The sequence below is a fragment of the Mustelus asterias genome, chromosome 5, assembly GCF_964213995.1.
Source record: "Mustelus asterias chromosome 5, sMusAst1.hap1.1, whole genome shotgun sequence".
NCBI classification, from domain to species: Eukaryota; Metazoa; Chordata; class Chondrichthyes; order Carcharhiniformes; family Triakidae; genus Mustelus; species Mustelus asterias.
Genome location: NC_135805.1, coordinates 86261765 through 86279980, shown reverse-complemented (window position 1 = coordinate 86279980; position 18216 = coordinate 86261765). Strand labels below are relative to the sequence as shown.

At 41.9% G+C, this 18216-nt stretch overlaps 1 protein-coding gene across 4 annotated transcripts in view; it reads right to left on the bottom strand.

Moving 5' to 3' along the window:
• cad (carbamoyl-phosphate synthetase 2, aspartate transcarbamylase, and dihydroorotase) overlaps window positions 1–18216 on the bottom strand; it is a 107747-nt gene that overhangs the window by 71657 nt on the left and 17874 nt on the right. For 3 of the 4 annotated variants that reach the window (XM_078212959.1, XM_078212960.1, XM_078212961.1), the window contains exons 3-7: window positions 16605–16734; window positions 9758–9900; window positions 7129–7270; window positions 5969–6140; window positions 2327–2512 (exon numbers count right to left, since the gene is read on the bottom strand). In XM_078212959.1, coding sequence (XP_078069085.1) covers window positions 2327–2512; window positions 5969–6140; window positions 7129–7270; window positions 9758–9900; window positions 16605–16734 — 773 coding nt within the window. Of the gene's footprint in view, window positions 1–2326; window positions 2513–5968; window positions 6141–7128; window positions 7271–8551; window positions 8636–9757; window positions 9901–16604; window positions 16735–18216 lie in introns of those variants that run through there. The other variant, XM_078212962.1, reaches the window with a different exon arrangement.

The following is an 18216-nucleotide window of genomic DNA, read 5'->3' as shown; positions in this document are numbered from 1 at the left end:
TACACAGGATCTGCTCGGATGAGGAGGATCGCAACAGACACCTCCAGACGCTGAAAGATGCCCTCATAAGAACAGGATATGGCGCTCGACTCATTGATCAACAGTTCCAACGCGCCACAGCGAAAAACCGCACCGACCTCCTCAGAAGACAAACACGGGACACAGTGGACAGAGTACCCTTCGTTGTCCAGTACTTCCCCGGAGCGGAGAAGCTACGGCATCTCCTCCGGAGCCTTCAACATGTCATTGATGAAGACGAACATCTCGCCAAGGCCATCCCCACACCCCCACTTCTTGCCTTCAAACAACCGCACAACCTCAAACAGACCATTGTCCGCAGCAAACTACCCAGCCTTCAGGAGAACAGTGACCATGACACCACACAACCCTGCCACAGCAACCTCTGCAAGACGTGCCGGGTCATCGACACAGATGCCATCATCTCACGTGAGAACACCATCCACCAGGTACACGGTACATACTCTTGCAATTCGGCCAACGTTGTCTACCTGATATGCTGCAAGAAAGGGTGTCCCGAGGCATGGTACATTGGGGAAACTATGCAGACGCTGCGACAACAGATGAATGAACACCGCTCGACAATCACCAGGCAAGACTGTTCTCTTCCTGTTGGGGAGCACTTCAGCGGTCACGGGCATTCGGCCTCTGATATTCGGGTAAGCGTGCTCCAAGGCGGCCTTCGCGACACACGACAGCGCAGAGTCGCTGAGCAGAAACTGATAGCCAAGTTCCGCACACACGAGGACGGCCTCAACCGGGATATTGGGTTCATGTCACACTATTTGTAACTCCCACAGTTGCGTGGACCTGCAGAGTTTCACTGGCTGTCTTGTCTGGAGACAATACACATCTTTTTAGCCTGTCTTGATGCTCTCTCCACTCACATTGTTTCGTTTCTTAAAGACTTGATTAGTTGTAAGTATTCGCATTCCAACCATTATTCATGTAAATTGAGTTTGTGTCTCTATATGCTCTGTTTGTGAACAGAATTCCCACTCACCTGAAGAAGGGGCTTAGAGCTCTGAAAGCTTGTGTGGCTTTTGCTACCAAATAAACCTGTTGGACTTTAACCTGGTGTTGTTAAACTTCTTACTGTGATTCTAAATCCTCAGGATAACTTACAAAAGTTGAGACACACATCCTCATTCGATTGCTATAATATGAATATGAAGATGGGAGAAGTCCATATCTGTATTGGATTTTTTTCCCCTTCAGTTCCATATTTAACAGCTACCACCTTGACGCATCACAACTTCATCAGAAATGGCTGTTCATTCAATGGAAGAATGGGAAACGCCAGATGCCAATATCAAACTTCTAAATTTAATCTAACCTCAGACTCTATGATCGCAGAAGGGACTGTGGAGAGAACTCACAAACAGAAAAGGTAGTAGGAACCCTCGCGCATTTCAAATTATTTTTACATGCACTTGAAGCGTCTTCATCTACAGGGCACAGGCTGAATAGTCTCCTTCTGTGCCATGTTTCTATGCAGCAAGAAACAATCCGAGCTAGATAACGAGAACACAAGATCTGAAAGTGAAGCAATGGGGCAAACACACTAAAAGAAAACTTAAGACTTGTCCTGCAAAATCTTACTTCCCGCTTTCAAAAGGGAATGGGACACGTGTAAAAGGAGAAAACAATTGGAAGGAAATGGGAAAAACTGAGGAAGTACAACGACCAGGATTGCTCTTTGAAGAAGCCGGTGCAGACTTGATGGGCCAAACGGTTTCCTTTTATGTTGTGCTAATGTGCATCTTCGGTTTTATAACAGGCTTGGAGGAAATTTTCAATTTTGAATTGAACAGAAAAACTGAACATTAATTTGGAATATACAGTACTTTTAACTAGTTTTAAACTATTTTATGTTCTTATGAAAACTGTTGTTACTTTGTTCAAAGGAATTCAATATACTTTTCCACAAAAAACTGTAAAATGTATGTACAATCTAAATCACGTAACAAAATTAATTCAAATGAAACAACTATCATAAAAATTTAGAACTAGCCCAACAATTAGACCCAGAGCCAAGCCTCCAGTCCCAAACCCTTGACAGCACAGAGACTGCCACCTTCCAACTTACAAGATGATACATCTCTGTCTCAGCCCCTCTGCTTCCAAAACTCTCAGCTACGTTTTGTCACTCCAAGTGCAATGATTGCGATGAAATGCCCGATTAGGACTCTGAAGCAACACGGGTCATTTGATGACATTACAAGAGTCAAGTAAATGCATGTTGTTGTAGTTAGTAATTGAAAAGTTACAAGAAAGAGAAGTGTATTTTCATTTTCAAAGTGCTCACCTGAATAATGGTTGAGTGTTGTGAACTATTCCTTCATTGGACTGGTCATTTGCATTGGTGAACAAAACAGACCAATCCTTTGGAATAGAACTTGTTTCAACAGCAAAGCCATGATTCTGGGATGTGATGAAACAGCACTGTGTATCTTCATGAATACAAGGTTGGTTATGCCCACGATTTCCATACCTTATAAAGAAAAACAAAAACAAATGTATTCCTTCCAGAAAATGTTCAGTATTCCAAAGAAACTAAAGTCACATTTTCATAAAGAGGAAAAGTTCCTGATACAAAGTTTGGTAACTGGACTAGAGTGACGCACATTGCCTATTCAGTTTCCCAGCAATTCAAAGAATATCAATATTTTAAGCATTAAATTTCAAAATACCAATTTTAGGAAGGCATTATGCAACTTAGGACTACAAACTGGATTGCTTCAAAAGAAAAGATGAAATTTAGTCACATCCACAATCCCCAAATATGCAGCACTCTGGCTTCATCTAGAATAAAAAGACAACTGAACACAGTTTATTCAGAATCGCAGGACAAACACTGACGTCAAATGGTTTTACTTTACAAAAATCAAAAATACTTAATTGCATTCCATTTATGAGAAAGTTTCAGTATCTATTTACCAATATAAACTTAACAGGCCACAATCAACCATTGAGGGCAAAAACAAGCCTCCCTTCTCACAAGTACAATGTTTTCTAAACACCAATACTGTGGGAAAGATACTTTTAAATAGCAAACAAATCAACCTCCACTTTCAGTCATCGTGTTTGTGAGCCAAGTCCCCTTTTCACTCATTTGCAGGAGACTAGTCAATACAATGTTAATGGAAAATCAAAATATATACATGAGAAGGTCATCTATCAGGACAATAATTGTAATTAAAACCTAAATTCAAGGTTAAAAAACAAAATTATTTTCAATTCTAAAAAGAAAACAAGATTAGGTAGCCAAAAGTCGCTGTTAGCCAGAGTTGTAGGAATTACCAACACAGGTGGTACTGCAATTAATAAAGAAAATGAAGAAAGCGAATGGAATGTTGGCATTTATAACTAAAGGAATAGAATATAAAAAGTAAGGAAGTATTGTTGCAACTGTACAAGACATTGGTGAGACTGCACCTGGAGTATTGTGCACAGTTTTGGTCCCCTTATTTGAGGAAAGATGTAGTGGTATTGGAGGCAGTTCAGAGGAGATTCACTAGATTGATTCCAGAGGTGAGGGGTTTGTCGTATGAAGAGAGATTGAACAGTTTAGGCCTACACTCTGGAGTTTAGAAGAATGAGGGGAGATCAAACGGAAGCATTCATGATGATAAAAGTAGATGTGGAGCGGATGCTTCCTCTTGTGAGGCATTCTAGGACAAGGGGTCATAGTCTTAAGATAAGGGGTAGCAAATTTAACACAGAGTTGAGAAGAAACTACTTCTCTCAAAGGGTTGTGAAAGGGTCTGTGAAATTCACTACCTCAAAGTGCAGTGGATGCTGGGACAGTGAGTAAATTTGAGGAGTTAGACAGATTTTTAATTGGTAATCGGGTATAAGGGTCATGGGGAGAAGGCAGGAAAATGGAGATGAGGAGCATATCGGCCATAATTGAATGGCGGAGTGGACTCGATGGGCCGAATGGCCTAATTCTATTCCTATATCTTATGAACTTTTAAGTTGGTCATTTGGACCAAGGCTGAGCCAGTGCTTGCTCTTCACCAGCACTATCTAAATCCATCCTTCTGCTGTGATCTTTAACTTTCTTTTCAGATATGTGCCAACGTCTTTTAAGTAATTTTAAAGTTTTGCTTCAACATAGACTGATATAAATAATGCAAAAAAACTTCTAACTTTCCCTTTGTTCTTCTAGTGATAGCCCTAAATTTGTGCTAAGAAAAATCAAGAAAATATCAGGAATATTCAGGTCAGGCAAAGAAACAGAGTTAATGTTTCAGATCAATGATCCTACAAATACTGCCTGACCTGCTGAGCACTTCCCGTTTTGATTTCAGGTTTTCAGAGTCTGTAGTTTTTTTATTTTCTCCAAATCTGTGCTTCCACCATTTCCAATCTTTTTATGGCCCGCCTCCTTAAAAATATTCATTTTGTAAACCTCCATTCAATCCCTCTTTGTTTTTCTTGTTCCAGTGAAAAATGTCCCAGGTTTTAAAAGCTTTCTTCATAACTGTAACCTGTTCTTCCTAAAACTATTCTCTGGGACATTATTAATTATGAACAGGACAGATACATCACTATTCCAATAATCTGAGCCCCTTGCAAATAATGTTCCAAGTGTGGCCTCTTTTGGTTTGCATATATCAAAGTAGCTATGCATAAATTGTAAATTATATTTACACTAGAGACATTTCAGGCCTTTTATTTTGAAGCAACCATCCAACAGAGGCTTTGTTATGATAGGGTAACACATACAAAGTCCTAAAACTGGCTGGAATTAGGCAGATTGCAAACCCATTTAGCGAATGACTAAGGACTGGCTGCTGTGCCAACACAATCAGGTCCAAATGTCAATGTGCTTGGCACCCACCAAAACTACAGTAATTGAAATTAACATTATCATGTTATACCAGTCATTGGGTAAGCAGGTAAATTTTATTTGCCCGAAGCTGCCTGCTGTAAGCAGTGAGGACCGGATAAGCAACAAGTAGCAAGACTATGATCTACTCCATGTTCCAATGGGGGCAAAAAATCTACATTGCTTGTCACTTCAATTAGAAACAAATAAATTAATCCTATTATTAATAACAACTGACAAAAGAAAAAAAAAATCAATCGACCCGTCAACATTTTTCTGCTTTGAAACTGAATAGGTGAAAACACAACACAAAACCAACATCACCTTTCCTCATTAATCTTCCTCCAGTTTCAAACACAAAATCTTCTAAATTCAACTAACTGCAGTCTACCTCTCAAAACATGGATTACCATATGGAGACTGAATAAAACAAGCTCGTATTTAAGTAGAACTGGTCAGCTGATGAAAGTCTAGATAATTAAAATATTAAGCTTGCTGCCTGCCCTGTTTGCAGTGTTTTGTCCCAGACTTTCTAACCTCTGCAATGTTTTGCTTTTTGTTCTTGACATAAATAGTATAATGCACCGAGAGTACATTGAAGGGTCAATTTAAAGAAACATCACATAGCAGCAAAAAGGTGTTCAGTCATCACTTCCTTCCTCTCTTTAAGTATCAATTCTTAAAAAGGATGTAGCTCACCCAGCACTGACGCTGTCAATTATTCACCAAATTTGGCACCATAAGCCTTGATAACTATGGTCAGCATTCTTCAGAACTACAGACTGTGCACAGCCAAGACCAATACTGTTCTCACATAATACCTAGTTACTTGTGCTCTCTGTAGATAAGAATAGGAACACTGCCTGATATCAACCCCTGTCCACCATCTTTCCCTACCCAGCAGCACTGAAGATAACTGTAGACCCTACTGAGATTAGTTAACTCAACATAGAATGGGAATTAAATCTGGGACCTTCTGATTAGAATACCAAAGTAAACATCATCTTCACCAAATAGTTCATTTAAGAAGATACTTATGAGTCTTTAATCCTTACAAAAGGACACTGCCACAAAATATAAATCACACACATCTAAATAAAGTAATTCACTTACTTCATTTTATAAGTCTTGGCTCCAATTGCTAATGAAAGGATCTGATGACCCAGACAAATTCCAAATAATGGCTTTGGCTTTTCTTCATTAATAAACTTTCTAACATTGTTAATTGTTATTTGACAAAGCTCAGGATCTCCTGGCCCATTACTTAGAAATAAGCCATCAAATTCTGGAAGAAAACAGAGAAGTAATAATTAGTGGGAATTTCAAATTATCATCAATCCTTTCCCAGAACCTATCCAAAATAGGAGTAGACATAGGTGCTGTAATTATGGACTTTATTTTATAATTTGAAAAACTACTACGTGGAGGTTCCAATTCTCTCTTCCACTTTTTGTACCTATCATCTTAGTGTATTTGCTTGATAGCAGAGCTCTCACACAAGGGTGAAACAAAATGACTTTAATAGAAAAATGGAAATAATTCACATACGACAAAGATCGAAATTCGGCTTCAATATTCATTACAAACTTTCTAGTTGACAACTTAACAAATCTGCAAAAAATGCATTTGAAATCAAACCCAACATTTATCCCAAACATGCATACAAAGCTCAAAATAACTGAACGAACACACACTACACACTGATATCAAAATACTAGAAACACGATTCTTTCTTGTTGCATCTAAATACTGTACTTTATTTTAGATCTCTTTTTCAGCAGTCTTTAGCCAGGAGTAGGACCCATAACAATTTCAGACATCGATAGATGGACTCAAAGGATGGAGGAATTAATTTGCAGTGCAATTGCACGCATAAAACATTAGCACCCGTGTTTGCTCAATCTTTCATGCCAGATAAAACACTGCAGTTTACATCATATCCCAATGGCCAATGAGGGAGGGAGCACAGGCGAAAAGTAGGAAAATAACTTCTCTTCAGGATAAAAATTCTGCAAGGTCTAAAAAAGATTAAATCACTTTCGCCTGATGTACTCTTCAACATCGTTTTTCACAATGCTAATATTTCCAATAATTATATTTTTATTCTTTCATGGGGATGTGGACATCACAGGGAAGGCCAGCATTTGTGGCCCATCTGTAATTGCCCTCAAGAGGGCGAAGGAGAGCCAGCTTTTTGAAGTACCTCAGTCCTTCGAGTTCGGGTTTTCTAGTGGTCTGGTACACGCAATGGCAACAAAAATATTTCTGCTCACCTTGACTATCAAAAGGATAATCCCATGGTACCACAATCACAGAAGCTCCTCTCTCACAGAGGCTTCTGATCTGGTTGTACTTCATGCCACAGTCCACTGCCATAATTTTCACATTTCCACTGGGATTGTATACTTTGGGCTCCTAATAATGAGACAAAAAGAATAGCTTATGCAGATCACCTTTGTAACTTTAGGAGCATAAAACACAAACTGAAACTCATTAACTCAAGTGAGTGTTTACTGAAAAGAAACTCTTGAAAATATCCTGCCTTTAGATGAAGAATGTGGATGAAGTTTAGTTTCGTTGGTGCATGTAAATAAAACCACTGTGAAGCAGCAAAGGGTGATGACCATTAGGGGATGAATGGGACATGCAGGACATTTAAAGACAAAACTTCTATTTTTGGCTCACACCTACTGGTGTTTTGAAATCCTGACGGTGACTTTTGTTTGTGCGACTGTCGCAGTATCAAGAACTCTCTGATACATTCTATGGTCAGCAATTAGTCAAATGTTGCCCTACAACTCCAATACAGCAGGATAGGACTGCTGAGGATAGCAGGAATCCTATAATACAAAAATTAACTTTGGACCTTCCTAGTCTGTATGACACTGCAGTCACTACCTTGCCTTTAAATCACTGCTATCGGAAATATATAGTTGCCAATCCCTTCAGTTACAGGTCATAGCTTTCCAACTCAGGCTTTTTCTTTGCCGTTCTTGCTGATCATCACTTAATTTTTAAAATACTCCCAATTTTAAGGTGAAAACATTCAATAAAGTTTAAGTATCCTTCAGGGGTCACTGCAACTTCCTGCACAGCCAAGTAGTTGCCCAAATTTTCTGGACCAAGTATAATTTATTCACACCAAGAAACAAAAGTATTTACTCGGGTTGATGAGTCAAAGTAGCATTGTGGTTCTCCAATACTTTCACCTTCTGAACCATTAGGGAGAAACTGTTCCCGCGCATAAAAGGACAGAGAACAACACAGATTTAAAGTGATTTGCAAAAGAAGCAAACGCAATGTGAGGAAAAAAAACTTTTCCACATAGCAAGTGGCTTGGGTCTGGAATGCAGTGCCCGAAAGTGTGGAGGAGGCAGGTTCAAACAAGGCATTCAATAAGGCATTAGATGACTACTTGAATAGAAAAAAATATGAAAGGGCGAAGACAGGGGAATTGCCCCAAGTCACAATGTTCATTTGGTGAGCTGGTGCAGACACAATGGACCTGAACAGGCTTCTTCTGTGATCTTCGATTCCCTGAAAGCTGTGGTTCGGGACCAAGCAGAACCCTAGTTCTCTGACAACAACCTGAATTCAAGTTGACTGCAATATAAACCCACAGCATTTCACAGATGGGATCTGGAATGAACATCAAAACAGAAAGAGACAGATTAAAGGAATGCAGGAAAAGTTTACCTGAATAGAGAGAGGTGAAGAAGGTTTCAGAGGGCAAGAGCTCTCCAGCCAATGGTGGAGTGATTAGACACAAATGGAAGATCTGTAATCAGGGAATTGAAGATTACAGAGCTGGTTCGGCAAAGCCCTAGGTTTGTAAGAAAAAGATGAGGATTTTAAAATTCAGAATGGGAAACCAGTGAAGGTCGTCTGCGAGATGAACAGATGAGATATAGTGTGGGATAGGACAGGAGCAGCAGAGTTGTTTATTGGAGGGAGGCCAGCAAAGAAAACACTCGAATATTCAAGCCCAGAGGTGACAAACGCATTGCTTTGGATTTCCAGAACATTGAAAGTGCAGTAGGAATCGGAAAGGGCAACACTGCGTTGGTGGCAGTGAACAATCTTGGTGATAAAAAGGATACACAATTTGAAGTTCAATTGTGGGTTGAACACGATGCCAAGGTTTGGCTTGGTCTGTTTCCAGGCCAAGCAGTCTGCAGATAGTTCAGTGGTAAGGAAGCGACGTTTGATAGCAGATTCACCACTTGAATTTGACCAAGCATCTGATGACATGGAGGTGATCATGGAGCTGAGGAGCAGGGCATGAGGTTGATCTGAGCATCACTATGAGGCATATTGAAGCTGGCTCAAAGCAGCATGTGATTGGAGGAGGAAAGGTTATCTAGGATTAACCCCTGTGGGATTCCTGTGATGTTGCAAAGACAAAAAGAGACACCAAATGCTGGAAAAGCATTGACTACACTGAACAGATTGAGATTTCTGGAATAGCAAGGGGATTTATATGTGGAAACCATAATATTCATTTTAATAGTAAAGCTAAATAAAGCTTAATGAGAATTTATACATTAGATTAGATGGATTGGCCATTCTAAATTGTCTCTTTGTGTCCCAAGATGTGTAGGCTCGGGGGATTAGTGGGGTAAATGTGTAGGGTTATGGGGATAGGATAGGGTAGTGAGCCTGGGTAAGATGCTCTGTCAGAGTCAGTGCAGACTCAATGGACTGAGTAGCCTCCTTCTGCACTGTGGGGATTCTGTGAAAGTCGGTGTATTATTTCCTGTTAAAGATAAATTTAAGTTCCTATTGCTGTAAATGCTCACTCAGTTAAAGAACCGAAGCGAAACTGGATAAAACACCTACTTTGCAGTAATGGAAAGGACTGGAGCCAGAGTGATAAGGTGTGAAGAAAGTGAGATTCTCTACCTTAATGGAAACTTCTTTCACTAAATGCCTTTTGTTTGGATCATCATAAAGAAGACAATTCGCATCTGTCCCATCGATCACCAGCTTTCCCAGCAGTGTACCATTTTCCCGAATCTTCTTTGTTAGGCTTCTCGTATCGACTCCTAATCAGTTCAACAAAATTAATATTGTTATTTCATAAAACACCTTAAGGAGGCTTTGTAGCTTATAAGGCATTTGTCATTTGTCATAAGGCACTGAAGTTACCCAAGTCATATTTTAGTTAGACTCTATTAAATATATATTTACAACTGTACACCACAAAAATATTAACTAATAAAGACAACAGCCAGTTAAGGTAATTATTTTTTAATTTTAATGTTTCATTATAAATATAGGGCGAGATTCTCCGGCCTCCCAGCCGCGTGTTTCCTGCCGATGGGAAGTGGCACGTTGTCTGCTAGCGGCGGGATTCTCTGGTTCTGCCGCTGTCAATGGGATTTCTCACTGATGTTATTCCACGCTGGCGGGAAACCCGCAGGTAAGGGTGTGCTGCCGGTGGCACCGGAGAATCCCGCCGGTGTGAACGGCCAGAGAATTCCAGCCAGAGTGTGAGAAGGTCGTCAATGTTACAAAACGCAAGTTCAGATTTCAATTATTCTTTAACTGCAGGTTTGTGATCAGCATAAAATTCACAACTTAATTGCTGTTACCCAACTGTTCAAACTCAAAATCATAAAGATTGAACTTTATTCAAGAACAATGGAGAACGGTACAACTTGGCTTTGGAACATGTTGTGCATATTCAGTTCATGCTTCATGTTAATATTTTAGAAGCAAGCCTAGTTCTGGGAAAGTTGTCATGGGTAAGGTAACAAAAATATTGGGCTTTGGGGTGGGGGGGGTTGACTTTTTGTTTTGATTGGGGCACCCCATTAGAATGGCGTCCCAATCAATAGGGCAGCACGATGGTACAGTGGTTAGCAGTGCTGCCTCTCAGTGCCAGAGACCCAGGTTCGATTCCCGGCTTGGGTCACTGTCTGTTCAGAGTTTGCACGTTCTCCCAGTGTCTGTGCGGGGGTTTCCTCCGGGTGTTCCGTTTTCCTCCCACAGTCCGAAAGACGTGCTGGTTAAGGTGCATTGGCCAGGCTCAAGTCTCCTCCGTGTACCCGAACAGGCTAGGAGTGTGGTGGCTAGGGGACATTCACAGTAGTTTCATGTAAGCCTGCTTGTTACTGATAAAAAAAAATCTCTGAGGAGTGGTTTGTGCCGACCCTATGAGACCCTGCCTCGCTAGTTATGCTGTAAACCACATCCACTCTTTTTATTTTTACCCTGTTGCTCAAAGTCTGGTGAGAAAGCCAGTTACTGAAGCTGGAGAGTTTCATGCCAGTTTTCAGTCGGAGTTTTGACACGTATGGTAAGATTCCCCCCACCATGATGTCTACACTGCTTGCAAAAAATTACAGAATCCCTAGTGCAAAAGGAGGTCAATCGGCCCATTTAGTCTGCATCGACTCTCCAGAGCACCTTACCCAGGCCATCCCCTGGCCATAACCCCATAGCCCCATGTATTTACCCCGTTAATCTCTCTAACCTACACATCTTGGGGCACAAAGAGGAAATTTAACATGGTCAATCCACCTAACCCACACACCTTTGGACTGTGGGAGGAAACCGGAGCACCCGGAGGAAACCCATGCAGACATGGGGAGAATGTGAAAACTCCACACGGACAGTCACCCAAGGCCAGAATCGAACCTGGGTCCCTGGCGCTGTGAGGTAGCAGTGCTAACCACTGCGCTGGCAAAAGATTTTTTTCCCCGTGCTGGTGGATGGCGGCAGAGGTGCCACCTGAGGCCATTCCTGGCTCCCATTCTGTTTTTCTAGCTTCTCTGCTATTTTTCTCTCCTCAGCTTCCTGGAGGATGTCGAAAGGGTTGGACTCATCGTCCAGCAGCTGGTCGAAACAATTGGGGACGGTGCTGCCGAAAGTCTCCTGCTGGAGCAGCCAGAATAACTCCTTTTATAGCCAGGCCCAGCCCTGCTCCCACCTGCCACTGAAGTGCAGCCGAGGGAGATGTTTTGCTTTTGGAGTTAGAGAGCTAAAATAGTTTTAAAATAATGATCCATGAATTGAAAACTTCATCATGGAGAAGGTTCTCTGGTTTCAATTTATCAGTATGTTGGCTGAGAGAGGGGCACAGACTCCATAATGAAAAGGAGCTGCTGTTAGCAGTCTCCAGGTAGTTAGGGCTCAAAAGCACGGATAGCCATTCAGTGCAGCTGAGGGTCAGGGCTTGGACTTTGTGTGGTTTGCAGCTCACAGAAAAAAATCATCAGAGCTGTCCGGCGCAGTTAGGGCTCAGGAGAGATCCTGGGAAGCCGAGATGGTGGGCAAAGGTCATTGGTTCAGTGCTGGAGGCAGTTAGGGTTCACAGAAGGCCTGGAAACTATTTATAGCTCAGTGCAGCAGGCAGGCAGCTCAGAGAAACCAAGGGGCAGTGCCAGCTCACTAAAGCTAGTGATCTGCGAAAGAGTTGACAGTGTACCAGTAACTAGAGGCAGTAGTGCAGCTTTGTGAATCCTCTGGAACACAGCACCGGAAGAGATTGAACAACTGGGCAGAGAGCAGTCACTGCAGCAGTCCGTGTTGGCTTAATCGTCAAAAGTCAAGAACTGAAATCCCTCGTCAGGGAGGCAGAATTTTACTGAGATTGTGGTCACTGATGTGGGTCATTGAGAAATTGGTGCAATTTGCCTTGGTGAATCTGCTAGTTAATGTGCAGTGTGGTGTGTTCCACCACAGTTTGCCTGTTAGTTCACATGTACCACATATTAATCCTGAATGTGGGCATACAAGGTAGATAATGTAAACTGTTTTACTTTTCTGACATTGTGTAGTAAAGTTCATTTTATCTATTTAAAACCGTGGAATCCTGTGGCTTTATTTTCCGAGTGGGTAACTGGGATTTCAAACTCTGTCTACCAGTGGACAATGTAAAACAAGTTAGCTGCCATGAGTCCTCTCTGGCTTGTTTTCAAATTGAGCAACCTACCTGATGGGTCAGGAGATAAAGAGTGCAGAAGATCACTAAGGTTGAACAGAAATTAGATAAGTCAACAATTTAATTCAATAACAGGGACAGTATAAGAACATAAAACAAATAAATTGCTGTATGCCTCATCGCCTCTGACCAAACGAGAAAATCATTTCCAGCGGATCTGACCAAAGACCAGATTGGAAATTGGGATATCTCTGCATTCCTTATGTTGTCTATGGAAACTGAAATTCAACATCGAAATGGTGAGAAACAAAAGTAGATATATTTGCGGTCCCCTCAGATCCATCCATTCAGATTTTCACTAATGCTAAAAAGGCTTCCAGTTTAGTTTTGATTCTTAAACGAAGTGGAGTTAGTTTGTGCAAGTAATCCGAGTTGTAACAGCAGCTGATTTCAGTAACACACCTATTTGAGCACAAAGGTTGGGAACAAGACAGCAGACTATGTAAACCAAGCATAAAAAGCCTAAAGCCACGTCAGCAACTACTCTCAAAAAATAAAAAAGGTCTCTAGCTTGGTCCCCAGCATCAAACACTTCATGAGAACCATCCATACAGCCAAGCAAATGAATCAACACACAACCTCCTTGGCAGCAAATTCCTCACTCATCATTTGTTACTGACCTTAAGAATTAATTTAATTGTTCCGATATGTCTTTGAATTTTGTGTGAATGCAACTACTCCATGTTAAAAATGCAAATTAGGTAACAATACTGCATTGCAGGTGTGCAGCTTTGCTTCAATAGGGTTGCAAAGTTTATAAACAGTGTATGAATTTCCACTGACCTGAAGTTATATCATTTAAATTTAAATGTATTATGCGTGGAGGGTATGAATTCATCTTTTCGACTACCGTTTAACAACATAGATTTTTTAAATTTTGTTATTTCTTATCCAAGCAGACTTGCCCTGGTGCTAAACTTTTTATTCTCTCACCCAATTTTCTAGCCAGTTGTCAATACAAGACCCATATCCTGTATGTTTTTGAGACGTTGTTTCTTGTGGGCTCACCCCAGAGTAAGGTTGCCTTGCAAGTCACACCACAGAGCATCATGCAAACTTTCCCCCCATCTCCCACCCACTGAAACAGTTCACCAGTTAATTCTTGTAACCCCTATCTCTTCATTTCCTATCCCTCCCCTACCGGCCTTCACTCATCTATTTTTCTTGTGGACAATGCTAGAAGGCCAACGTTTGTTCCCCATACGGTGGCACGGTAGCACAGTGGTTAGCACTGCTGCTTCACAGCTCCAGGGTCCTGGGTTCGATTCCCGGCTCGGGTCACTATCTGTGTGGAGTTTGCACATTCTCCTCGTGTCTGCGTGGGTTTTCTCCGAGTGCTCCGGTTTCCTCCCACAGTCCAAAGATGTGCGGGTTAGGTTGATTGGCCAGGTTAAAAAAAATTGCCCCTTAGAGTACTGGGATGCGTAGGTTAGAGGGATTAGTGGGTTAAAAAAAAGGATTAGCGGGTAGGGCCTGGGTGGGATTGTGGTCGGTGCAGACTCGATGGGCCGAATGGCCTCCTTCTGCACTGTAGGGTTTCTATGAATCTATGAATACATAACTGCTCGAGAAGGTGCCTGTGTGCTGTATTTTTGAACTGTTCAAGTCCATCTAGTGGAGGTGCACCCTCTTAGGAAGGGAGTTCCAGAATTTTGATCCAGCGACACTGAAGGAATAGTGATATAGTTCCAAGTCAGGATGGCTTGGAGTTTCTGTGGTTCATCTTGTATATAGTACACACAGTGATCATTGTGCATCAGTGACGGAGTGTATGTTTTCTGAGGTGGAAGGAGTGGAATCAAGTGGGCTGCTTTGTCCTGGATGGTGTCAAGTTTCCTGAGTACTGTTGGAGCTGCACTAATCTTGACAAGGGGAGAGTATTTCATTACACTTCTGACTTGTGATGTGTAGATGCTTTGGGGAGTCTGGAGGGGAGTTAATTACCACAGAATTCCAAGCTTCTGACCTGCTCTCATAGCCACAGTATTATATGGCTAGTCCAGTTCAGCTTCTGGTCAATGGTAACCCCCAGGATGTTGACAGTAGGAGATTCAACGATTGTAATGCATTTGAATATCATGGTGAGATGGTTAGACTCTCTCTTGGAGGAGATGGTCAATGACTGGCACTTGTGTGGTTCAAATGTTACTTGCCACTTAGCTCAATCCTGAATGTTGTCGAGGTCTTACTGCATACGGACACAAACTGCTTCAGTACCTGAGGAGTTGTGAATGGTACTCCATTGTTAAAACCACACGGTTTAAAAAAGGAAGGAGACAAAAGGCGGGTAACTCTAGGCCGGTCAGCTTAACGTCTGTAGTAGGGAAAATGCTGGAATCCATTATTAAAGAGGAGATAGCAGGGCATCTGGATAGAAATGGTTCGATCAATCAGACGCAGCATGGATTCATGAGGGGAAAGTCGTGCTTGACGAACATGTTGGATTTTTATGAAGATGTGACTAGGGCGGTTGATGGAGGAGAACCGGTGGATGCGGTGTTTTTGGATTTCCAAAAGGCGTTTGATAAGGTGCCCCATAAAAGGCTACTGAAGAAGATTAGGGCACACGGAGTTGGGGGTAGTGTGTTAAAGTGGATTGGGGACTGGCTATCCGACAGGAAGCAAAGAGTCGGAATAAATGGGTGTTTTTCCGGTTGGAGGAAGGTAACTAGTGGCGTGCCGCAGGGATCGGTACTCGGGCCGCAACTATTTACCATTTATATAGATGATCTGGAGGAGGGGACGGAGTGTAGGGTAACGAAGTTTGCAGACGACACAAAGATAAGTGGAAAAGTGAATCGTGTGGAGGACGGAGAAGATCTGCAGAGAGATTTGGACAGGCTGAGTGAGTGGGCGAGGATATGGCAAATGGAGTATAACGTTGAGAAATGCGAGGTTATACACTTTGGAGGAAATAATAACAAATGGGATTACTATCTCAATGGAAACAAATTAAAACATGCTACCGTGCAAAGGGACCTGGGGGTCCTTGTGCATGAGACGCAAAAGCCCAGTCTGCAGGTACAACAGGTGATCAAGAAGGCAAATGGGATGTTGGCCTATATTGCGAAGGGGATAGAATATAAAAGCAGGGATGTCTTGATGCACCTGTACAGGGCATTGGTGAGGCCGCAGCTGGAATACTGTGTGCAGTATTGGTCCCCTTATATGAGGAAGGATATATTGGCATTGGAGGGAGTGCAGAGAAGGTTCACCAGGTTGATACCGGAGATGAGGGGTTTGGATTATGAGGAGAGGCTGAGGAGATTGGGTTTGTACTCGTTGGAGTTTAGAAGGATGAGGGGGGATCTTATGGAGACTTATAAGATAATGCGGGGGCTGGATAGGGTGGAGGCGGAGAGATTCTTTCCACTTAGTAAGGAAGTTAAAACTAGAGGACACAGCCTCAAAATAAAGGGGGGTCGGTTTAAGACAGAGTTGAGGAGGAACTTCTTCTCCCAGAGGGTGGTGAATCTCTGGAATTCTCTGCCCACTGAGGTGGTGGAGGCTACCTCGCTGAATATGTTTAAAGCGCGGATGGATGGATTCCTGATCGGTAAGGGAATTAAGGGTTATGGGGATCAGGCGGGTAAGTGGTACTGATCCACGTCAGATCAGCCATGATCTTATTGAATGGCGGGGCAGGCTCGAGGGGCTAGATGGCCTACTCCTGCTCCTATTTCTTATGTTCTTATGTTCTTATTGTGTTTAGTTGCCCCTTTCTAAAGCCACAAGAAACTACCAATATTATTTTAAAATTAATCAATTCAAGAATGAAGAAAAAGCAGCCACGGTTCTTACCCTCCAATGCTGGAATTCCTTGTTCTTTCAACCACTGGTCTAATGAGCGAACGGAGCTCCAGTGACTTGGATGCTGAGAATTTTCACCAATCACCAGTGCTGAAGCATGAATTTTGGCAGATTCAAACCACTAAAATAGTAAAAATATGAAAATTAAACTCATTCACCAGCTTCAAAACCAAAGGCTAACAAAGACATCCTATTCATAAGAGGAACATCTAGCCAGTCTAAAGGATCAAATATCTGGAAACATCTGCAGTATTCTCAGCTCTCTAATAAAGGAAAATTTCCATTCACATTGGCACATCAATGGGTGAATGTCCCAAACTCATTAATGGGAATTAAATTAAAGGGTCAATCCCATTTCTTTTACTTACAGCAACTGCCAGCTAGCCACATATTTCAACAACTAAGAGATCTAAAATACATTTTCAATCGAGTGCTCCGGTTTCCTCCCCCAGTCCAAAGATGTGTGAGTTACATTGATTGGTCATGCTAAATTGACCCTTAGTGACAGGGTATTAGCAGAGTAAGTATGTGGGATTATGGGAATAGGGCCTGGGTGGGATTGTGGTCGGTGCAGACTCGATGGGCCGAATGGCCTCCTTCTGCACTGTAGGGAGTCTATGATTCTAATTTCTATAAGCAAGAAGCATTGCAAAATTAACAAAATTACTTGAGAGATACTAGAGCTTCCCTAAATGTATTATGATAACTGGCTGCAAGATTTGTGCATACTACACTGGACCTTGAATTACCATCCGACAATTTTTCCGATGTACCCCTTACAGATGTCACCCACATCCTCAGGGTCCGCAACCCAGAGTTTGAAATCCCCTGTCCCAAGACTTTAGCAGAATGAGAGGTGATCTCATTGAAAGGTATACAATTTTTAAGCAGCTTGACAAGGTAGATTCTGGGAGAATGGGGGAGGGGGTCTAAGAATAAGAGGTCGGCCATTCAGTACCGAGATGAAAAGAAGTTTCTTCATTCAGAGGCATGTGAATCTTTAGAATTATCTACCCGAGAGGGAAGGATGCTCAACTCTTGAGTACATTCAATTTGGGATAATTTGTTGATACTAAAGAAACCAAGGGACGTGGGGTGAGGTGAGAATTTGGGTTGATGCAGATTCAGGCATAATCTTACCAAATGATGAAGCGGGTTCAAAAGGACCAAAGTGACATACTTTTTGCTTCTATTTTATGTTCATATTCTTATGCTTTTACTGAATGGTTTAGAGATGGTACTATTATATATGTATTGTTTCATATATTATAACAGTGACTATACTTCAAAAATTACTTTATTCGTTGCTTTGAGAGATCCAATGTCTTGAAAAGCACTACACAAAAGTAGGTTTTTCTTTTCAGGTACAATTTCCTGCACTCAGGAAACGTAGGGAACTTCAAGGGCAGCATGGTGGCACTGTGCTGCCAGGAACCCAGGTTCAATTCCGGCTTTGGGTGACTGTCTGGGTGGGGTTTGCACATTCTCACCATGACTTTGTGGGTTTCCTCCGGGTGCTCCAGTTTCCTCCCACACTCCAAAGATGTGTGGGTTAGGTTGATGGGCCATGCTAAATTGTCCCTTAGTGTCAAGAGGACTAACA